General features: G+C 47.1%; 1 protein-coding gene across 2 annotated transcripts in view; it reads right to left on the bottom strand.

Annotated features, from left to right (window-relative positions):
• Positions 1-1,789: 1,789 nt before the first annotated feature.
• Positions 1,790-24,225, bottom strand: part of VASH2 (vasohibin 2) — a gene marked incomplete at its 5' end in the record, with an annotated part of 35,933 nt that continues 13,497 nt past the window's right edge. For both annotated transcript variants that reach the window (XM_082471955.1, XM_082471956.1), the window contains 3 exons: positions 1,790-4,652; positions 17,108-17,223; positions 18,447-18,828. In XM_082471955.1, the coding sequence (XP_082328081.1) occupies positions 4,580-4,652; positions 17,108-17,223; positions 18,447-18,828 (571 nt within the window). In that variant the 3' untranslated portion in view covers positions 1,790-4,579. The remainder of the gene's footprint in view (positions 4,653-17,107; positions 17,224-18,446; positions 18,829-24,225) is intronic.

The following is a 24,225-nucleotide window of genomic DNA, read 5'->3' as shown; positions in this document are numbered from 1 at the left end:
GGTTTTCTTAATAGAATTATTCATCTTAAATTGGAAAGCAGCAGCTACTTTATAGTCTTGGACTTTAAATGTTTTTCTACTAAAGTATTTACTACAATTTTTAAAAAATAAACCAGATGAATACCCCCAAAAGGCACGTGGGTCACAAGGATTTGCCTAGTAAAAATTATAGCGATAAGCAAGTACTTTTAACTGTTTAATATCTCACTTTCTCTTACAGTATTAACTATAGTTCTAGGATTTTTCATTTCATAGTAACAGTTTTCAGAAAATTGTATGTTCTAATTAGCAGATATTGTCATCATTAAATAATAACAGCACATAGTATATTTATCCCCTTTTAGTATTGGGGAAAGAAAAATGAAGATTCATTGATTACTACTTTGTGTTGTGTGAATTTATTAGCTAACTTTATATATAGGTATTGTTGATAAACATCCCTGAAAACCTCTATGAAAACTTAATTTTTTGTATCCTGATTAATATATTGTGATTTTAGGCCCTTTTCATGCGCTTCACTTCAATAGAGTTAATCCATAAAATTGCTTTCTACTTTAGCTTATAGAATGAAGTATTATTTTGTGTACAGGAGGCCAAAGGGTCCATGTAACATCATAGCTTTTTAAAGCTCCACTAGGGACTTCTCTGGTAGTGCAGTGGTTAAGAATCCACCTGCCAACGCAGGGGACATGGGTTCAGTCCCTGGTCCGGGAAGATCCCACATGCCGCGGAGCACCTAAGCCCATGTGCCACAACTACTGAGCGTGCGAGCCACAACTACTGAAGCCTGTGCGCCTAGAGCCCGTGCTCCGCAACGAGAAGCCACTGCAATGAGAAGCCTGCGCACTGCAACGAAGAGTAGCCCCCACTTGCTGCAACTAGAAAAAGCCTGTGCACAGCAACGAAGACCCAGTGCAGCCAAAAATAAATTAAATTTATTTAAAAAAAAAAGCTCCACTAAAATTAACGTCCATTTGTCTTTACTTTTTTTGGTCAGAAGAGTTAATAAATCTGTTGGATCCTTGTATTTATCTGCCAAAATTAAATTAATTTAAATTTGGTTAACTGCTGAAACCAAATCTCCCAGTCTCAAGCGCTATGCTGTCCAAGTGTGTGCGTGTGTGTGTGTGGTTTTTTGTTTTTATTTTTTTTTTTTAGTTCCCTGACCAGGGATTGAACCCTGACTAGGGATTGAACCTGGGCCATGGCAGTGAAAGCACTGAGTCCTAACCCCTGGACCTCCAGGGAATTCCCTATGCTATTTAAGTTTTAAATAGAAAGGGATATTTTGTGGAGTAATGAAATTTTGGCTTTACTGTAGCTTTTGCTATCAGTATGTGTGTTTGAAATCATCTTTTTTGGAATTTAGCAGCTGTCTGCTTTTAACCCTTTGCTTTCATAAAAAAACTAAGATCCAGAGAGTTCAAGGGATTGGAGAAACATTCACGTCAAGTCATTTGCACTTTTTCCCTACGAGTTACCTAATAAATTATTGTACTAATACATCTGTGCCTGAAGATTTTGTGGTAGATGTACTAAGCTGTGTAACTGACTTGTTGCCTCTTCTAAACTGTTTCATTACCCTTTTCAGCCTTCATTACTTAGGGTGATACCAAAATATAAGTGAATTAAGATACACCAAAATAGAGTGATGTTTAACACAGAGTCTGAAAATTGTGGACGACAACAAGGGTGAGAGAGTGATAAATTAGTTTACTAGGACAAGTATGTAATAAGAGGAATAAGAAAAAAAATCACACCATTTATATTTTTAGAAGGAAAACAATCCTTGAGTTTCCAGGATGGTTTTATTAAAGTCCCATGCTGTGTATAAACATACAAGTGATGAGAAAAACATTAACTTGAAACATGCACTTATCTGGCATTCTCTAAAATACCATTATACAAGTTTTCATTTACTTAGAAAAATACCCACTAAAACAATCACAGTTTTTCTTAAAAGATTTAAAAAAAATGTGTCGGCCAGAACAAAGTCCAAAGAATAAACAAGATTCTGAATTGCATGTCAAAAAATCTGTACAAGGTTGTACATAAAACTATAGCTTACAAAAGCCTCAGGTATAGTAAGAATACTGAATTAAGATTTCCAAAGTTCTATTTACCAATATCTATTAATAAAATCCTTATGAAATAATTGACTTAGAAAAAGTGAAATGCTCATGATTTCAGAGTGTATAGAAAATACTAAATATCACTTTCTGAAATAAAGTGTACTCAAAACAGCACAACATGTAGTCTAGAATCAAAATTTCTGTCATTCATTTAAACTTTGCATGTATTGCCATAATGGCTTAAGCATAAAATTTCTCTTGCATTAATAACTTTAAAAACTAGATTTCAGATCACTTCATAGTTTTGTTTTTTATCTTTTGAATTATAGCCAGTTTTAAAATCAGTTCTGGGGGTAAATCATGTGGTTTTTTTTTTTCTTGCCTTATCAATTAAATTACTTCACTAGAATGTAGGAGTTTGGTGCCTTTCTCATATCTTTTAGAAATTAACATACTCTATAGGCAATAAAAATAGAATAACAACCAAGAACATTTTAATTTTCATGTTTCTGTGACTAACTCTTGCTTTGGGGAAATGAATCTTAAAATCAAGAAATGAGTGTGGAATAAATCAGGTTACTAATTGAATCATCAAGCCAGTTGGCAGTTTTAAGGCTTATACATCAGCATATTAGAAACAGGTTGTATTCCCATTCCTTTCCCCTTTTCTGTGGGAAACAAGAGGCTATGCAACTACTGGCATTCCATATTTTAGATTGGACAGTACTTAATACTTGGAAAATCCTATTCCAAGCTCTTAGAATGATTGCAATGTTATAAGTAGTCTACTTATTGGATATAATATTTTCAGATTGATAAACAGATGATGGTATTTCATCTAGAGAGAGAGCTAAGTCAGTATTGTTTTAGAATGAGAATGAAATGATTCACTGGCGACTGCAAACATCTAAATACATGTGGCCATGAGGCTGCAAATGGGTTCATCTTGTGAAGATTAAAGATAACTCATTTTAAACTCTGCTAACTGATAGTACTATTCTTGAGGAAAGCGGTTAAGTTCCGAATGTTTAACTTAGGCTGTATTTTAATCTAATTGAGATGTACACATCAGTCAAAGAAAACCAGAGGGGGAAGCACTGAGACTGAAATAACACTTTTGTTGACTAGCAGACTTCACTTAAATATGCCTTTTGGTCTCATGAGTTGGCATGGTTGCTAAGATCAAACAAATGAAACGTAAGCTGTACTCTTGATAACATAGAGACTTGGTATGCTGTTAGAGTTATTCTGTGTGGTCTGCAGCCAGAAGTTACACTGTAACTACCATATGCAGGCCGGATATTCATACTGTGCTCTGTGGACTAAATCACACTGTAAGGTGTAACACTGTACCTGAAGACTTTTCCATTAAAAAAAAGGTTCTGCTTCTCTAATTCATTGTATTTTCCAATACCAGTTCCTAAGCATCATGAAGTGGTACCTAAAAGCAAGGTACTGGAAAATAATCACATCGTGTTGTATTTGGTCTTAATATAAGACATCAGAACACATCTCTAACAACAGTGGGTCCTTCAGAATCGAGGCCTGACTTAGAGTTTCGAAATCAGGTGAAATGGGATCAGCAAGGTTAGCTGGTTCTCAAGACCTACTGATCTACTCCTGGCCTGTGCCTTTCTGAGTGTGTTACTGTCAGAGGTAATTGCAATACTGCTAAATCTGTGTAACAGTTCATGACCCTGTGTGCTTTTTGCTGGACTCTGCAAAGTTTAAATGTTAGTGACAGAACATAGACTAGCTTCTGAACGTGCTTTTCTTGTTTTGTTTTGAAAGAACAAAAACTGTTGTCAGTGAATGCTTTAAGAAAGATTTAAGAAAGAAGTAACTCCAAGGTCCTGAAAGTGGTTTCCCGTATTGCCAGAAGAATTTCAGTGCTTTTTTAGTAAAACGCTTGCATATAATACCTTAAATTTCATCGCATGTGTGCACCAGGAAAAAAATTCCAAACCTTGTGGAGATCCCCATGGAAAATATTGGGGAAACAATACAAATAGAATATAAAAAAACAAAACACCATTAAATTTGCATATCTGATGTCAAGATGCTGAGGTAATATTGACTGCTTAAAAAAAAAAAACACCAATCTTTGCCGCTGTTATTGCTGAAAAAGATATTAATACTGATTGAGTTACCTTACTATATCAAAAGTGGGAGAGAGGGTTTCATGAACATTTACTACTGCTGTTTAAAACAAAAGAATGTAGGTAAATGGGAAAATATAAAACTACAGTTATGGTCTTATCCTTTCTATCTGGAGTGAGGGAGACAGTCTGACCCCAGTGGGGTTTATTACTTAGCCTTTTCGTGGTTGTCCCTTCGTGAATTTTTTTAAAGTAAATTGTTACCACCCACTCAGAGTCTATTCCAAGTGAACCCTTACAAATAAAATTCACAAGTTCTTAATAAATAGTTGCAGTTCCTCCTGAAGATGCTGGGTAAAGTGCAGACAGAAGCACCATAGAAGCCCTGTTGCCGGCTGTATGGCTGGCCTAAATTCGGATTTGATAGCCCACTTCATTCAGAGTGCTGAGATCAGCCACCTTCTTTTCAGGCAGTGCAGGCCTAAGGGTAAAAGACGGTAGGCGAGAGGGGAAGGGATACAGAAAGATCATTTAGTATTGTCAGGGACCTCTACCCTTTTGGTATTTGCCCCTCCCCCCTTAACACACACACACCAGCCTTAGCTCCCAACTCCACCTCTTGTTTCTGAAGTCCACCTTTATAGGTTTTAAGGAACCTTTTAATAGGCTTTCAATGTAGAGTTCAAAAAAAATTTACAGGTTGCTGAATGAGTTTGTTCAACTTTAAGCCTGAATTTGGTCACACTGTAACTTCTGAAACCTAGTTTCTGTAAACCTTGCAAGTGTCTAAAAAAGTTTGACTACAGTAGAACTGAACATCTGAACCAAATTCTCCTAGAAACCTTGGCCGCCTCGTGTCAGTGCCCTGGGGAAGCCCAGCACCTACAAGATGTCTCAGGTGACTCAGGTTCTTGTGGAGATTCTCAGTCACTATTCCAGGCTTGAGGGTATAAAATCAGGATGAATCTTTTAGAATTCATCTGTAAAAGCAGGTCAATGTGGAAAATCATTCAGTGGCAAATCACCTCTCTTCCCTAAATACATTTTCTCAAGCACTTTCCAATATGACAGTACACCCAAGCATTTATAGGAAGTCGTAAGAAAGTACTTCAAGGTGGGGAAAGAAATCATTCAGTAGCACATCATCTGTCTTCATTAAAGATACTTCCTAGGTGACTTCCCAGTATAAAATCATACCTAAGTGTTCTCATGATTTATCTCACAATTTTTTCCATTTTTAAAATGAGCCTCCTTCTCACCTTCTCTGGTAAGACATAACCCAGATTGTAAACCAGTATGTCTGAGTTCTAATTGAAAAGTTTCACGTTTTTACAAGAAGATCAAAGACATTTTTAGGTTACACTTGAACCTTGTCTTAAGTGTTAAAAAAAGAAGAGAGAGACCAAAATGAAAATATAATTGTTTAAAAGTTTCTTGGTTTATACCTTTGAAAGATTTCCTAGTAGTAAATTTGTTTTTCCCCTGGCATGAATGTGGTCCAACTCATTTAGTGTTGCTAGAACGAGAAATCAACAGCTAGCTTCTACATAGTGTGCTGCTCGATACAGGACACCAGGCTTAGTTTCGGCAACAAATTCTACCACCCCTCACATTCTCATTCTCATTCTCTCTCTCCTTGGCCCTCCTTCTCCCCTCTTCCTCCCTCTCTCCCTTCCTTTCTTGTTTTCAGAGATGTCCCATTTCTGAATAGTCATTAACAGTCTATGATCATTCCCTCTGAAACTAGATTATCCAAAGTGGTCCAGAAACCTTCCCTGACCTGCTACTTGGCACTACTAAAATAACCTGTAACCTTTCTTGTCTCCGTTGCACGGGGCTTACTTCTCAGCTGGACCACGTGCCCTGCTTTATTGGTCAGGAATCATGCCTCTCATTCCTTTGTGTATCTTCTCATGGTGCCCAGGATACACAGATGATGCTGATAAATATGGTCGACTGTGGGTAGAAATCCCAATACTTCCTTGCTTACACCCCTCATTGTATCAAAGAGCCTAAGGCTTCTGACCTTCAGGGCAATGGTGTCCTCCAGCGCATACATGCCCTAGAGATTAGCCATTCCCTATAAACAGAGCCACTGCCTCAGGCCTGGTAGAGTGGCTCCCAGGGACCACTGCAAGAGCCATTCTTGAGTTGACGGCTAAAGGGAGCACGCTTTTGCTTGAGGATTCAAACTTAAACTTATATTTCTGCCCTAGCTCTTGGCCAACTAATGTGGGGAGAACTAGGGTTTTTGCAGACAAGCCAGGTTCACAGTCCGTATGTATCAATATCTTGTTCATTTTGTCATAAAGCCTGAAAGAAGTTTGTTTTGTCTCCTTGCCTGGCGTGGTGCTGTCTTTACAAATAGCTAATATGTGACTTTCTCCCTCAAGTTGACTCCCCTTAAGTTAGCATCAGCCTAAGGCAAATGTGCTTAGAAAGGTAAATTACTCCCCCCTCCGCAGTGTGCCCCACTTTTAGAAAATTCAGTAGTCAGAAATCCACTGGCCGGGCTTCCCTGGTGGCGCAGTGGTTAAGAATCCGCCTGCGAATGCGGGGGACCACGGGTTCAAGCCCTGGTCCGGGAAGATCCCATATGCTGCGGAGCAGCTAAGCCCATGCGCCACAACTGCTGAGTCTGCGCTCTAGAGCCCACGAGCCACAACTACTGAGCCCACGTGCTGCAACTACTGAAGCCCACATGCCTAAAGCCCATGCTCCGCAACAAGAGAAGCCAGTGCAGTGAGAAGCCTGCGTACTGCAATGAAGAGTAGCCCCCGCTCGCCGCAACTAGAGAAAAGCCCACGCGCAGCAACGAAGACCCAATGCAGCCAAAAATAAATAAAATAAATTTTTTAAAAAAACAATCCACTGGCCAAAGGATAAGCTTGAAGTACCCATGTGCATTCCCTGCTCTAGAAAACGATTCAGTAGGGATCATTTCCTATAGCAACTGAAATAATTTTCCACCATGGCAGCTCTTTAGACCTCCCATTGCCTCTGAAAGTTTAGCAATCCCTTGTGCTTAACAAGAGAATCCCTTGCTCCATGGTCCTTGCAGCACCTGCTAATTAGCTCACCCCAGTTTCCGAACCTTTCTCGCACATGCTTTCTTCCTGGCCTGGCATCTTCCTCAACACCAAGTCACACCTCTCTTCCTTCTGAGACTCTAAAGGGGCTGCCCTTCATATATGAGAATGATGCTAGTAAGACCCTAGCTTCATATCATTTCTCAGGTGTTGGGATAAATCTGCACTGACCTATTTTCTCTCCCTCGGTCCTCTGACCAACAGCATCTGCTGGAAAGTCAGTGGCAGGACAGGTGACAGGGTAGGTCAAGGAGAGAACAAACCCCACCCACTCAGCCCTGTAACGAGGGCTTCCCTGGGGTCACTGCAGCGACAGGCCACAGGCACAAACCACACGCTTGCCACCTCCTCAGAAGCCACTTTTTGGCCACTCTCCTGGCTTCCTCGTTTTGGAGCCCCTCAGCCCTGAGGAACAGAATTTTCATATTTTTTGAACTTTCTGTGCCCTGAATATTTCTCCCTTTACCTTTCCCATGTTCTGCTCTCAGCACCCTTGAAAACAGATGCGCTTTAATGAGGGGCTCTTATGGGAATTCCCTGGCATCCCAGGGGTTAGGACTCAGCGCTCTGACTGCCAGGGGTCCAGGTTTGATCCCTGGTCAGGGAACTAAGATCCCATGAGCCGTGTGGTGTGACCAAAAATAAATAAATAAATAAATAATTTGGGGCTCTTTGGCCTCCTTTTTCTAAACCTTTCCTTATCACTTCCACCAGTTCCCCACGCCTTCCAGGTGCTGAGAAATCACCGTTATAAATAGCTTTTATTTATTAGGCACTTACTCTGTGCCAGGCATTGTTCTAAGCAGTTTACATGGGTGAATTCATTCTCACCATAATGTTATGGCGCTGATAGCCTTACGACTCTTTTTTTTTTTTTTTTTCTTACGACCCATTTTACAAACAAAGAAAGGGAGGCACTAAAAGTTAGGAAGCTTGCTCAAAGCAAAGTCGTGTGGTTAGCAAGTGGTGGAAACCAGAGTTCTTCCCCAGAATCTAGAGCCCATGCGCTTGACCAAGATGCAAACTGGCCCCCATCCTCCCGCTCCCCATGCAAAGTATCCTCCCAAGCATCTGAAGATGACATCAGGCCACTCCTGCCTCTGCACCTTAGCTTTTGGAATGCCTCCCACATGTCTTCTTGTCATCCTTTCAAGAACCAACCCAGATGCCACTTCTCCCCTGCAGTATTTTCTGACTTCCTCTCCCCACAGCACACTGCTCCTTGCTCTGTATGCGCTGGCGTTTCCTTTTGTACGTCTGCTAAAGAATCTCGAAGGTTCATAATCCTTGTGCCTGCCTCAGAGACTGCAAACAACTTCAGAGCAGGGATCAAGTAAATTCATCTGTGAATCCCCACTGTTGCACCTGTACCTCTCGATAACTTTTGGTCTAGTTCTGACTAACGTGTAAACGGCTGATAGGACTTCACTCTGTTATGTTTGTCATGGGATATTTTTATTTTAACAAAGTCCTAAGCCAGGAATTCAAGCCACCATGACACCATTTGAAGAATTAACAAGTAGGAAGAATTTTTTTTTTCTGTGTAAGAGAGGCTTTACCTTATCTCCGAAAGCTATTTGGGGAACCTGCCTACTTGTACAGCTGAATGTGGTTCTGCAACGACAGACAGCTTGGGGGCTTCCAATGGAAAGGGACTAAGCTGTCTCCTTCCTCTGTATCTCCACCCCTCCCACCTTCCCCCAAGAGCCCAGAACCCAGAAGAGGAAAAAAAAAAAGGTTAACACTGGCAGAAAATGAGTTAAACTGAGATTCCTGGTGACCTATCCGTAAGGTGAAACCCTTTTCTTTCTCAGCAACACTGGCTACAATTTCCTGGCCTGGCGAAGGGCAGAAGTGGGTTATCACAGCATGCCACCTGCCCGTGGACCTAGCCAGAAATACTGTTCAGTCCTTGCCAGCTCGTCTCAGGGCCAGAGCTGGGGGAGCTATTGTGTATGGAGAGGCCTCTTCCAAGTGCTCCCCTGGCTATAATTAGAATATTGCAAGGGGGTTTATTTTTAAGAAACACAAGCACCAGGATGATGATTCAGCCGGGTCTGCGCTTGCCCAGAACCTCGCATCAGATCCAGGGTTATTATTTTAGAACAATATACTTCTCCAAACCCCTCCCCAGTCCAAACAAGGAAAAGAAATCAAAGATTCTCCTTTGGAAAGCTCTCGGGCACCTTCTATTTTAGGGGAAGCGGGGTAGGGACTTCAGGTTTCCTTTGATGCACTTTGTGGATGGAAAAGGGGGCGCTCCTCTCCGAGCACAAATGGAAAATCCCAGCCTCACCTGTATCCAGGGTGAACCAGGGTGACGGCTGGATGGCCTGGTCCCAGGTCCACCCTCAGCCCCACCCTCAGGCCTGCATCCCAGGAGTCAGCCGCAGCGGAGCTATGCAGAGGGGGAGGTGGGCGGCGGAGGACAGGGCAACTGTTCCACGGAGAAGGTATTCTGTGAGACGTGCCACTGCTATTCACCACACCCCCTCGTGTTCGCTAACTACACCTTGACAGTTCGGGGAGAGTGAACCATCTCCAGTTGGCACATCGTGTCTTTCACAAACCCTGAGGCAGCCTCAGGGAGGAGGAAGAGCTCGGCTAGATTGGATGTTGAAGCCGCAAGAAGCATCAGAACCAGAAAGTGATGGCAGCATGCTGGGGACAGAAGCGGGGACAACATCATATCCTGGGGCTGAACAACGAGTTGGCGTGTAGTCTGTGTGACACTGGCTCTCGGGAAAGAGGCAGTAAGCGGAGGAAAAGCCTACAGGGTTTTCCCTAAAACCACGCAGTGCCCTTTCTGTCCCTCTGACTAAGGGCTGTGTCTGGGGCATCTCCTCTCCTCACGTCTCAACTCCCCAGCCCCCAAGCTGTCACTGGGCAGGATGGGTCAGAGGGCCTGAGTGGCAGCCGGACAGCAGGGCTCCTGAAACTTGCTTGCTACTTACTCATTCACAAGAATTTATTAAGCAGCACTTTGTGCCAAGCACCTTGCAAGTCTCGGGGTTAGCAAGACAAACGGCAGCTCAGTGGAGCCAGAATCCGTTCCCCTTTCTTCCAGTGGAAATTTACCTCTTGCTTCTCCCCTGTGAGTGTGAGATACTGATTCAGGGACAGGGCCCAGCTCTGTCCAGTTCAGGGCCGCCTGATGGGGACGCACAGACCATCAGTCAGGCTGCTCACGCTTCTTGCTCCAGTTTCCCCTGAGGTCACAACCCCTCAGGGTGCGGGGTGCACGTGCCCGTGTTCACACGCACCGTCCCCACACACCACACACTCGCAAGGACCAGTTTAGCTGTGATCCTTGTGGTCTCTGCATTCGAGAAGGGGATATATGGTAAGGGAGCAACGTTAATCTCTCGGTCCTCAGTGCTAAGGGTGTGGAACGGACTAAATCAGGGATGGTGTTGGCCCAGCATTCACAAGTTCAGGGAGACCCCAGGCCCTCCTCTCTGGTCTAGTCTGGCAGCAGTCAGGTCAGGCCAGGCCCTGATTTAGGACTCACGGCCTATGTGGGTACGCCTCAGGGACGAACACTGGGATGGCGGGGTGGTTCCCTCCCACCTGTCACCTTCATTCAAAGCCAGTCCTGTGCCTCGCTCACATTCCTTACTTCCCAGGACCGCAGGCACCACTGCTGGCAGCTGACAGGGCAGACAGCTGAGGCTGCTATGTGAACAGACAGGCTTGAGCCAAGAGAGACGTGGCTCTGAAGAGATCCTCCAGCCCTCTGCCCTTTCTCTCAAGCCCTCCCCAGGCAGGAGCTCTGGCCAGAGACCAAGAGCCATGGGCCACTGAGATTCCAGGGCACAGTTTCCAGGCTCTGATCTCACCTCCCCTTTCCATGGCAGAGACCCCTGTAGGAACCCCAACCCGGCATGACTGTTTCAATCGTCAGCCCTGGAGGCTCTTGGCTCACTCTGCCAGAGGCAGTCTTTCCTGATGAGGCCCATCACTCCATCTTGGTTTCTTCAAGCATCCCCGGGGACCCTGGACCATATGAAATCTCCTGGGGAACGAAGCAGGGCGGGCCGCTGAGTTGGAGACTACCTTCTCTGGGCTCCTGGAAAGAAACCCCACATCATCGTGGAGGTTTTACTTCTCCCTCCATAACCTTCCTAGTTTTCTCTCCCTCTTTGTGCCCCTGCTACGTTCCATGTGAAGGCAATTTTCCCCTTTCCCCCCTCTTGGGGAGATTTTCTCATTTGGGGTCTATAGAGAATGACTTCTTGGGCCCCATTCAAAATATGTTTGATGTGATTAGGTCATGGAACCAAACTGCTTCTCCTACGACTACATCATGACTTCATTTAGAAATGACTTGAGGGTCTCGCTCAACCAGCTGCCTGGAGGCGTCTTCATGAGCCTGGTGATGGAACGGCGCAGGAATTCCCTCATCCAGCTGTGGCCCAGCAGTGACAGGAGACCCCTCACCGGGCTGAGTAACCTCTGCGACCCTGAGGGTCTCCAGCAGGGTGAGTGAAGCCCACTGGAGGCACGAAGTGCCCTCGAGATAGACGACAAAGAAGGGAAATCAAAGAGAAGGAAAAAAAAAAAATCGTGAACAGCAAAGAAGACAGCAGAGACAGAGGGGGAAAAAAGGAGGCAGACGGGGAGAGAAGACAAAGATGGTCTCGTGGGTCCCGAGGGACTCTCGCCCCAGTTCAGAAGAATGCTCCTCGGGGTCACTCCAGTTGGTAGGAGCTGCTTTCATGCGAACACAGGCAGCCCAGCCAGAAAACCACTGTCCACGCACCCCCACTCCCCCGGGTTCAGGCTACAGTCAGCAGGCCAAGAGCTGTGGACTGTCAGAGACGGAAAGGACCCCAGGGAGCATCTGGGGGTTCTCAGTGGAAGCATTTTAGGTGGAATGGTCCTTTACGGGGGAGGATGGTCGTCCCTAGCTTTGCAGGGCATTTTCCATCTTGGCTCCCAGGCCCTAATGGGGGGCGTTACCACTGTGATACGCAAAACCCTCCCCTCCCACTGCACTTCTAACCCTTCTCCCCCAGGGGGCGCCCTGGCTCCTGTTGAGAACCTCTGTGAACACCCCCCAGTGAACAGCTAAGCGGAGACTGAGGCCCAGAGTTGTAGAGGAGTTGGTTCAAGTTCGCAACAGGCCTTTTACACCTAGATCTCAACCTCCATCTCCCTGACTCTGTTAAGAACTTCAGGAAACAGCCTGACTGTTCTGTGCGGACGGTTCTCTAAACACTCCTAGAGGAGCAGCGAGTACGAGAAAGGACTCGTGGGTGGAGGGGTGGAGGAGTCCCTGTTTCTCTCTCGAAACTTTGTCTCAGCTGACACTAACGTAGTCACTGCTACTTGCCCTCCTCCCACTCAGCTGACTCTCCGGCAACCCAGTGACACCGATCCTCCTTCCTAGAAGGATTATTCAGACATGTGCAAAAATGGAGAGGAATGCAGGGCTGGAAGTAGCTCCAGCTGCAGGGAGGTGGTGGCTGGGGATATAAAGCCACTAAAATTATCCACACACAGACAGGGGCTGGGGCCCCACAGCTGATGGGCCTCTTGCCTGTTATGGTAATTTTCCACCCTTTGGGCCACTCCCCGGCTTCCCTGTGGCACCCAACACATTTAGAGATGACTTGATGGCCTTAGGTAATGCTGAAATAATAACACAGTGAGAATCACCAAACCCTTCCTAGTCCTGACCATGCCCAGAGTTTGATGGAGTTATTGGGTCATAGTCAAATCTGTCACTTTCTCGTTTCCTAGCCAAAGCAAGATTACTTGGAGAAAAGCCTTCTTCGTGAAGGCCATGGGTAGAAGCTGAGAAGCTGCTTTTCTCCAGACACACCTCTAGGAACCAGGCTGTCCTGGATTCTAGTCTGTTGCAATGGCGGAGGCTGGGAGCTGGAGAGGGATGGAGGGGCTTGGTGCTCAGTTCTTCCCGTGGTCCCCACCTCTCACAGCCTTCCTTTTACTCTCACCTCCTGCATCTCTCTTCCCTCTCTTCCTACATGGTGGCCCCTGCCATCCCTCACCCAGCCCTGCAACCCAGAAGTCAGGGTTTAGGAGGAACCGGGGAGAGATTCTTCCCTCCCTGTAACTCCTCCATCCACTGTGAAACTTCAGCCAAGATATTTGCCCTCTAGATTCCTCTCCTGACCTCCAGACACTTGGAGAAAAGAAGCGGCAGGGGCTTCCACCACCAAGAATAACCGTGGTCTTACTGGATTTGCTCACATCAAATTGTCCATAAGAACCCACAAGCCATCTGGGTTCCCTTGATGGGCAAACAACCAAGGCCACCTGGCCTTAATTGTGAAAAAACAAATCCCCATATTCTGACCCTTGGGAGGAGTTTATGAAGGAAGACTCCTGGGAACCAGTGCTCTGCCCAGAAGAAAGGGCTGCGGAGAAGGGTCATGAGTCCAAGGGATTCAGAGGCTGGCTGCAGCCACTCTTCACCATTTCGGAAAAGTTTACATTTTCACGGAACCATGAGCCGCCAACTGTGTGCTCCTGGGGCCTGCTCGGCTACAGCTGGGACCAATTCAGGGCACGAAGGAGGCTGATGGAATTGAATCTCGTCTCCCTGCACGTCTTCCTTCCTGACGCCTCGGTGACTACCGCCCTCTCCCGAGTCTTTCTCCCCCTTCCCAGGCCCACTCCCACGCCTCGGGAGGGTGGGCCCTGACACTAGAGAGTGGCTTTGCACTCACATCCTAGGCAGTCTAACGGCCGTCCTCTGCAGGCACCGGTGTGCTTGCGTGCCTTGGCTGCACGACAAAGTAGTTGCAGATTAGAGCAGGGGCATGGCCTGGGGGATGACTGAGAACAGGACTTCTCTATCTGGCCCACAGGAGAAAGACCAGTTGGGTTCCTCCGAGAGTGACTTCAGTGGGGCCCAACCACGGTCGCACCCTCTAACGTCACCCCAGCAACCTCATTATCCAGAGGCCCAGGCAGGACCAGGCAGGGCTGAGCCCCTGAACCACACTCAATGGCCTCATCCGCCCCTCTCAGCAGACGTAGGACCTTCATCTTGACGTTCCGTTTTTTTTTAAAGTCTCGCCCCAAATCAGTTCTCCCACATTGACTGATCAAACAGTGGCTCTCCAGGTGTGGTCTCTGGGCCAGCAGCATCACCAGGGAACGTGTGAGAAGGGCACCTTCTCAGGCCCCACCCAGATCTGCTGAATCAGGAAGGCTGGGGGCAGGGCCCGGAAACCTGTTTGAACAAGCCCTTCCGGGGGGGTTCTAGGTTTGCTCAAGCTTGAGAACAGGGTTATAGGATCCTTCCGTCTCTCCTCAGATGGGCCCTGTGTGCAGCCCTTTTTTTCACCCTGTACTGATAACCCACCTCCTCACTCCCAGCAGATGACCAGGCCTCCTTCCCCAGCAGCATCAAAGCCGTCTGATGTACGGTCGTCAACTTCTACCTCCTCATCCCCCTTAAACCCTCCCTCTTCCCCACCGTTTTCTGCGGGCACAGGCGTACGCCTCCACACCCCTGGTCCTTTCTCTCGCCCTCTGTTTCTTCCACATCTACTACGCTGTGTCTTCTTCCTCTGGCCCACTCAGGACCTTGACGTCACTTCTTGTTTCTCTTTTCTCTCCCTTCTTTCCTTGCAAATTGATCCAGCTGTTGTTTCAAATGTCACTTCTGAGGAGATGGCTCTAAAAGCATGATCTCTACTTCCCAACATACTCCAACTCCAGATCTGCGTTTTCAGCTACAACAAACACCCCGCTCCCTGGGTGCCTAAGAAGCACCTCAGAGTCCACAGTCCAAACTCAAATTCACCTTCTTACCCCACTCAAACCACCACCAATACCACCACCATCAACAGCAGCTTGTCATCCTGACTTTTGTCTCTACAGCCAGTTTCTAAGATCTTATTGGCTTTACCATCCCTGGGCAATCACAGTAACTTTTTCTGGTTAAAAACGTAGTATATTTTGGACTGCAAAGTTCCTGTGGATCCAAGTAAAATGACTCGGACAGGAATCGCCTTAAAAACCAACGGCTGCCATTCTGTGCATAAATCCGTCAGGTAGAATGCGTAGGGTTTCCTGTACCCTGGACGCCAGAGACTCAAGGGGAGAGAAAGACTTTATGGACTGCTCAACGTTTGCTGAAGAGTGGGAGCCCCTCAGGAAAGGACTCAGGCTTCCACGGGCAGAAAGGATAATCAATCAGATTAAAGGGCCCCCTCCCCTGCTTCAGAAGCCACCAGATTCCCATTTCTGGGTCACTCACTCTATGCCAAATGACCCTCTGGGAAGGGCTGACATGTCCATAGTCCTGTGAGACGACTGCTACTTTGTTCAGGGACAGCAATGAATGGATGTTAGAATCAGAGAGGAGGAGAGACAGGGTTAGGGTCAGGGTCAAGGGTGCTTGTCAGCATCAGGGGCAGGAACAGGCTCAGAGGCCACGTATGAAAGGCTTGAAGCCATCCTGCTCCCTAGAAAGACACACCTATGTTGAAACCACCCTGACTGACCTTCAGCTGCAGGAGCACCGGACCCTCCTGCTTCGTCATTCCTCCCCTTTCAAACCCTGGGTTCCAGTCATTTTGCCCAAGGCCTTCCTGGCTGTAGATGCTGAAGCCTGGGATTGGCAGTGGGAGGTGGAGGGGCGATGAACAGGAAACCTTCCTCAGAACTGACAATACTTGGTCCTGTCCTATTCTTCCAAAAACAGAACCAATGCTCCCCTCCCCCGCCACCTTCCCAGAGTCAAGAGACCTGGGTTCTAGCCCCAGTGCCATCACTGGCCAGCTACACGACACAGCAAAAGATGACAAACCTTTTTTGTGCTCCGCTTTCTTCATCTAAAAAGGAAAACCGTACAACTCTCCCTTCTCCCTCTACAGAACTGACGTGACAATGATATGCTTGCGTACAGCAGTTCACCATTAACAAATCGCTCTCATTACGTCTTCTAACTTGATCCTCACAGTACCTTGTGATACAGGCAAGGAAAGCATTTTTATCCTCTTTGACGGATGAGGAAACTCAGGCTCCCGAAGGATTTGCCCAGGCTGCAAGGTTAATAGGCAGCAGAGCCGGGGCCCAAGCTTGACCTCTGTGCCCTGTACCACTCGGTCCCCTGCACAGTGAGAAGCCATGTGACAGACACAGCATGCTGCTGGTATTAATCAAAGTAGTAGTTTTTCCCAGTGTAATTATGACCCACATATTTGCCAGGGGATTACCACCAGTTACTTTGGGTAGCCTCAGCATCTCCAATCCATCATTTCTTAAGTGGGTCATTTTGAACTAAGATGCAGGTGTGAAATCACTAGCTTCAGGGCTAAAACAGGGGAGGATACAGTCAACCAGGGAAGGGGAGGAGCCTAGTGGTATTTCTGATGCCACCATCCATGGAGGGCGATTGCACTTTCTGCTGGGCACAGAAGGCTAAGGTTTTAGGCAAGCTCATCATTTCTAACAATCTCATTTTTGGGGTGAGAGAACTTGAGCCCGGAAAGGTTGCATGACATGCCTAAGACCCCATAGCTCCTTAAGCAGCTGAGCTGGCTCCAGACATGGGTTTCCTAACTCTAAGGCCAATGCTCCTTCCATGCTGCCACGATTTCGCACTGTTCTCCGTCTCACACCATCTGGGGCTTATCCCTCCAACTGTGTCTACAGCTGACAGTCAGGAGGGTAAGAGCACTGGGGGTGATGTGCATGGTGGATCCTTTTGCGTAAGAGATGTCCACCGAATGAGGGGCAGATCTCTTGGAGATCACCATTTGGTTCAAATGCCGAGCCCAGGACACAACTTCGTCCCCAAGGGCCAGGACAACCTCACAAACGTGTGTGCTGGGCCTTAATTTGGGGAAGAGGAAATACTACTCACGACTTGTCTCGCCTGCCGAGCCGTCTTGGGGGGCTTGCCTGCCTCCTTCGGGGGGACAGTGATTTTCCCCGGCTTCTCACTTGGGTTGGAGAGTGGGCACTTGCAGGTTTCAGGATCTGGAGGAGATACAAGGAGTTACCACGCTGGTTCCTAACAGACCCGCCCTCGTGCCTTCCTACAGCCCAGCATCTCAACCCCTGCCCGTTCATGATCCCGGGGTTTAGAAGGCCCTGAGCTGGAGGCCTCCTCCTGACACACTGATGTGCTTCTCTCATGCTGCACTGACAAGAAGCAGAGGTACCACTTCCCAGAGGATGACAGGATTACATTGTGCCCCTTTCCCCACGGCAGAGAGAGGAGCAGAGCCCAATGTCTCAGCCTCCTGGGGCTGTTTGGTTGCTCAGAAAATTCCCCTCTCGCGAAGGCCAAGTCCCATCCACGTTGCCCCAGAAGCCAACTTGTTCCTTTTCTGACCCGCCCACCCCACACGCATGCGCAGAGTGGGTCCAGCTGATCCAGAATCTCCATTACAGGTGCTGCCGAGTGAAGTCCCCAGGTGCTAAACACAACCAAGCCTGAATTCGGCATAATCCTCTGCCCCTGCGGGTCTTAGCATACACACAGGCTTTCTCTCTCAGTGACTCCACGAGCTCTGGAGGAGCAGGGACAAACAGGCATCCTGTCACCTTGGAAGTGACATGGTAGAAGGAAGAAGGGCTATGAGTGTAGTTTATATAAAGCCAGCAGAGCACATGCTCCTTCGTTTGCTTTTGTGACTCCAGGTCAGAATTTTATGCCAAAGGGCTTTGCAACTTACAAAGCAAAGCAGAGATAAAACACGACTCTGAAATTTATTATAACAGCAGGGTGACCCACTCATGCTGGCTTGCCTGAGACTTTCTTGGCTTTAAGTACTGAAAATCTCATGTCCTCAGAAACCCCTCAGCTTCAGGGAAACTGAGATGACTGGCCACTCCTACCATAAAGACAAAACAGAATAAAACAAAACTAGAGGCTTAGTATAAAATGACTAACATTTTAGATTGACTCATAGAAGGAACTGCAGGCCAAGACTCTGCTTCAGCTACAACACCTGAATTGAGCTTAGCTCTAGTTTTTAAAGTAGTAAATGCAAAGAGACTTAAATTGTCCATGTCAAAAATTGAATGATTTTTTTTTTAACAGGGTGCCTACTAAGCAAGATAACCTCAAGAAAATTTTGACCATCTCAGAAACACAGGGCACGTGGCAATAGAGAAAGAGAGAGAGAGAGGGAAAGAGAGAGAGAGAACGAGGAAAGAACTCTCTTGCATTGCTCATTTGCCTCCCCTGCACCTACCTTCATTCTCATGTCCCTGGCATATTTCTCCAGCTCCTTCCTTATGTCAGCCCTCAACATCTTTGAGACATTGAGGACCAGCTGCTTCCACTCGATGGGCTGGAAGCTATGAGGCTCATGGGGGACATACAACCCAATCTTGACCTTCTTGACTGTGTGCAGGTATTTCTTGTAGGAGTCTTCAAAGTCAAAGATGAGGTCACTCAGAGTCCGAAAGGTCAATGGCTTGTCCATCAGCTCAGCCCTTCGGCTCATGCCCAGTGAGCCGTAGCGGCCGTTGCAGTAAATCCCCAGCACAACATGGTGAAAGTAGTTTCCTGAGAAGTAGGTTTTAAAGCTGATGGGGAATCGCTCGATGGAAGGCTGTCCATTGGTTAAGTATCTTAGAGAATCTGAGTCAAGGAAGAGAAAGGAGGCCTTGAAGATACCAGAACTTGCACTCCCAGGAAAGGAAGGTAGCCCATACGGTCAGTGGGTCCACCCCTCTGCCTCTGAGCAGGCCCAGACCTAACCTTTCCAGACCAATCCTCTTATAAAGGATTCACTGGATATCTTTGAGTATCTGCTACATGGTGCATACCAAACCAAATTAATATGGGACAAAGAGGGAAGATTTGCCATCTCCTTTAGTAAACAAATAAAAGCAAACAAAACCGTAACAACGTACATTATCCTCCCTCGGTGCTCTACAGGGGATGATAAGCTATTAAAAGTTGGTTTCTGCCATTGGAATGATGTTCTCAGTCGTTAATTCTGGCTGGAGTATGTGGGACAGACCAGGAATTGAAGGCCTCTGCAATGGTGCAGGGAGAAATGACAACCAGAGCCAAGGCAAGGCAGTGGAGATGTAAAAGACACAGACCAACTGACAGCATGGGAAGGGACAGAATGGTGTCAGAATGGGTCTTATCTGCACCTTGTCTGCTCCTCTCATTGGCCCCAGCATACCCATGCCAGTAGCCTTGGGTACCACAGAGAGCTGCCTGCAGCATCCGAACCTCAGGCTCCCTTCAGTCCCCAACCCAGCTGCTGTCACAGCTCAGCTCTCTCCACGTGTCGGCCCGTCTGGATTGAGCCACCCAGCCTCTTACCATTAACTCGGTTTGGGCCCAGCAACCCCACATGGTGCAGCTTCAAGTAACCACCCCCACTGACTCCACACACTGCAAAGACGGACAAGAGGCACCACATCCTCAAGTCCACCTCAAAGTCTCTGGACAGCCCTGGCGTGGCCGTGGAGACTCAAAGACCCAACTCTTCTGGAGAGGGATACCGGAAATTCAAATACACTCTGCTGAAGACTGTTCGTGTCTCCAGACCTTTTCTAAGGGAGATAACAATCCAGGCTCTTAACGTGGTGGCTTGTGCACGGTGAATGCTCAGTAAGTGGGTACCATTCTCCACTCTCTGAGAACTTGTCTTCACCGTTTCTTGCCCCTGCTCCAATTTACCTTCCACACAGTGGCCAGAATGATCTATTGAAGCCAAACTTTGGTACATGTCCCTCTTCTGCTTAAGTTTTCAGTGTCTCTCATCTTCTCCAGGACTTGGTCCAAATCCCTCAGCAAAGTCCTGCCATGATTCAGCCCCTGCTCGTCATCGCTTGTACCGTCTCATTTCCCCCGCTCTCTGGGCTCACACACTGACCTACAGTTGACCCGTGACTTTTTTTTTTTTTTTTTTTGCCTGCAGTGCAGCTTGCAGGATCTTAGTTCCCCAACCAGGAATTGAACCCGCACCCTCAGCAGTGAAAGCACGGAGTCCTAACCACTAGACCTCCAGGGAACTCCCGACCTGTGACATTTTTGAAGGATACACCCTGAGACCATAAAGAACCCAAAGATCTGTGCCCATTGCCCTCAGCACATACTCCCCCAGAATATGAAGTCAAATATAACTGAAAATTTTAAATGACCTTTACATTACAAAGCCATGAGACCAAAGTGACCTATGAAACTTTCAAAAATAAGCTACTAAACCCACTGTACACGACCTCATGTCTCCATCGTAGTGTAACTTCTTTTATGACTTCACTCACACATCAGTCTTATATTGTGGGGGATTTAAACCTGGCAGAGATCTTTGGGGTTTCCTAAGAATCAAGAGTGATAAGGATGTTATTGGGGGTTTCCCTGGTGGTGCAGTGGTTAAGAATCCGTCTGCCAATGCAGGGGACACGGGTTCAAGCCCTGGTCCAGGAAGATCCCACATGCCGCAGAGCAACTAAACCCATGCGTCACAACTACTGAGCCTGTGTGTCACAACTGCTGAAGCCCGCGTGCCTAGAGCCTGTGCTCCGCAACAAGAGAAGCCACCACAATGAGAAGCCCGCGCACCGCAATGAAGAGTAGCCTCCGCTCGCCGCAACTAGAGAAAGCCCATGCACAGCAACAAAGACCCAACGCAGCCAAAAATAAATAAATTAATTTATTTTTAAAAAAAGGATGTTATTGGGCTTTCTCTCTTTACACAGGCTGCACCCTGACTGGAACAGCCTCACTTCCTGGGTGTGATACCTTCCCTGACCGTCCTCAGTGTGGGTTAAGTCTCCCACACCCCCTGCAAGAACTCCCACAGCACTTGGTGCTTATTCATCCTGCTTTGTGTGTGTATGCGCGCGCACGTGTGTGCGTTTGTATCTTGTAATGGCAGGAATTGTGCTTTGCATCCTGGTGTCCCCAGGCACCACACAGGCCTGGCACACAGAAGTACCTGGTTAGTGCTTGCTGAAAGGATGAATCTTAGATTGTGAGGATACATTTCCTTGCGCTTAAAAAGACTGTACTCGACAGAGAAAGACAAACACTGTATGATATCACTTACATGTAGAATCTAAAAAAATACAACAAACTAGTGAATATAACAAAAAAGAAGCAGACTCACAGATATAGAGAAGAAAACTAGTGGTTACGAGTGGGGGGAAGGGGCAACATAGGGATGGGGGAGTGGGAGGTACAAACTGTTGGGTGTAAGATAGGCTCAAGGATATCCTGTACAACATGGGGAATATAGCCAATATTTTGTAATAACTGTAAATGGAAAGTAACTTTAAAAATTATATTAAAATTTCTTTTAAGTAAAAATAAATTTTTTTAAAAAAGGTCTGCACTGGGTGTGGGGCTAATCCAGTACCCTTAAGAGAAAGAAGCCTTGTCCTCTACCCTCAATTAAATCACAGATGGCTCCTCTCTATAAAAATGGTTACCTGCTTTCTCTTCACTTTATCATGTGAGATAAACTGGCAGTAAGGGAGTGAAATCACAACCTTCTGAGTCCTCTTACATAAATTCTTACTTGCTTTCTGGGGCGAGTTCTCTGGGGCTGGAACAAGGGCATTCCTCAGTTAAGTCAGTGTAACAAACACTGGGTGAGTGTTTCCTGTGCCAGACAGACTGCTAGGTAGGGCTGCAGAGCCAAAGATGAAGACTCCCTGGAAGTCTGATAGGGAGACAGACTCAAAATGGACACAATACCATCAGTATGGCAGTTCCTCAAGCAAACTAAACATAGAATTACCATATGCCCCAGCAACTGTACTTCAGGTACTTCAGGTATATACCCAAGAGAACTGAAAGCAAAGACTCACACAGATACTCGCACACCAATGTTCACAGCAGCATTATTCACAATTGCCAAAAGGTGGAAATAACCAAAGGGTCCATCAAGGGATGAATGGATAAACAATGTGTGGTATATACATACAATGCAATATTATTCAGTCTTAAAAAGGAAGGAAATTCTGCAATATGCTACAACATGAATAAACCTTGAGGATATTACGCTAAGTGAAATGAGCCAGTCACAAAAGGACAAATACTGTTATGATTCAACTTTATGAGGTACCTGGAGTGGTCGAATTCATAGAAACAGAAAGTAGAATGGTGGTTGCCAGGGACTGGGGACCCTGTGTTTAATGGGCTTAGCATTTCAGATGGCGAAGAGGAAGTTTAGAGATGAATGGTGGTGATGGTTGCACAACTGCGTGAATGTCCTCAATGCCACTCAATCGTACACTTAAAAATAGTTAAAATGGTAAATTTGTGTTATGAATATTTTACTGCAATTCTTAGAAACCCCGCATTCGCAATGTATGTGTCAAGTCATTATGCTGTACACCTTAAACTTACATGGTGCCCTAAGTCAATTTTATCTCAAACTGAAAAAAACCCACCCCAACGTGACGTGTTGTGAGACAGGCATCCCTGCCATCTCAGGAAGAGCAGAGAAGAGCCCTCGGGACCAGAACGAGTCCCACAGGACAGGTGGAGTCAGCCAAGGGGAGAAGCGTGAGTGGGGAGGGGACTGGAGGGGCCTCCAGTCGATCCTGTGACAAGTCACCAATCACTCGGATTTGCTCCATCACTACAGCAATCAGTAAAGCCTTGGGACCTGGAGCCTCTGTAAACACAGAGGGAGGGGACTAACGGGTACGGATGAGGGCTGGGAAGTAGCCTGAGCTTTTCTAGGGAAAAGGAAGCAGCAGTGCCCCAAGCTTGGGGAAGATCTGCCCAGTACCCAGCCTGCTGGGGCTATGCCTCTCCTGCCTCTAATTACACACCTGTTATTGAATAAACCATAGCACTTCAGCACCATGATTAAGCCCCACCAGGGCCAGTGAGGCCCCCTAAAGAGCTGCCATGATTCAGAAAATAATTGGGAACCAAAAGTCTATCTCTCCAGCATGATCAAAAAAGCAAGATCAAAAGAAGTGGCCCTTCGCGAATGAATCCTGAACTCGGCGCTCACGTCAAACAAGAGAAAACAAGGACAAGCCCATGGACACAAGCTTCCAAGCAGCAGCCAAGCCGACCTGTTTCAGAGTTGTCAAGACACCGCTTGTCCCCTAGGACCTGTGGAAGGGCCCATGGGAGGCCAACCGATGACCCAAGTCCGTCCTTCACTGTGCCTGGGAGCAAAGCAGGCCACAGGGCTGCTGACACACAGCAAAGACAAAGAGGCCGTAACTTTTAGAATTCAGCTGTGTTTCTTGTCTGTGCAAGACTCACATTTCCCTGAGTTCAGCTGTATTTCTCCACCCTCCCTCCACTTTTCTGAAATGACACACCAGTAAGAACAAAGAGAACCCAGAGCACGCTACCCTCTGATTCAGACAGGCCCAGAGGCTGGCCACAGGTCCATCCCCCCAACCCCCAAGGTTTTATAGGTGACTCCGGTAACCTAAGCTAATTTTGGCTTGGATTGATATAATTGCTCGGGGACAAGACAACTGTGTACGGGACTGCCGTGTGAAGCAAGATGACCTCCATCCAGGGGCCCTGCGACCTCTGTCAGCACAGGGTCTGAAGGCAGCTGGTGCCCGTGGTGATGGGCTCCCTCACCCATCACCAGCAAATCCCCGACAATTGTTCCCCCCATTAAACTTGCAGGAGGCTCTGCCCAACAGCTGTGCTGACTCCTGCCTCCAAAGGGTGGGGCCCGGAGCCATCTGCTGCCCCCCCCCGCCCCCATCCTGCCCTCCTGCTGGGCTCCCAGACGCGGTCCATCTCCTTGGTGGGGAACAGGGAGGAGGTATGATTGGAGAGCTGGGCAAAGGTCTCCACAAAGCTCAAGTTTCCATTTTTCAGACATCAGCCTGGGCACCTGCGGACAGTCCTGTTTCAGATCCGGCCAGCCAGCGCTCTGCAGAGTAGAGGGGCAGAAATTCCCCTCCCCACGAAGACGTCCAGGGGGCAGGGAGAACAGACCAGACCCAGCCTACTGTCCCCAGTCCGATTCTGAGTCACCAGTCTTCCCACTGACTTCTGTATCTGCTCTCTCT

Source organism: Balaenoptera physalus (genome assembly GCF_965194825.1).
Source record: "Balaenoptera physalus genome assembly, chromosome: 1".
Classification (NCBI taxonomy): Eukaryota; Metazoa; Chordata; class Mammalia; order Artiodactyla; family Balaenopteridae; genus Balaenoptera; species Balaenoptera physalus.
Note: the sequence above shows the minus strand (reverse complement) of the source record. Positions and strands in the feature narration are given on the sequence as shown.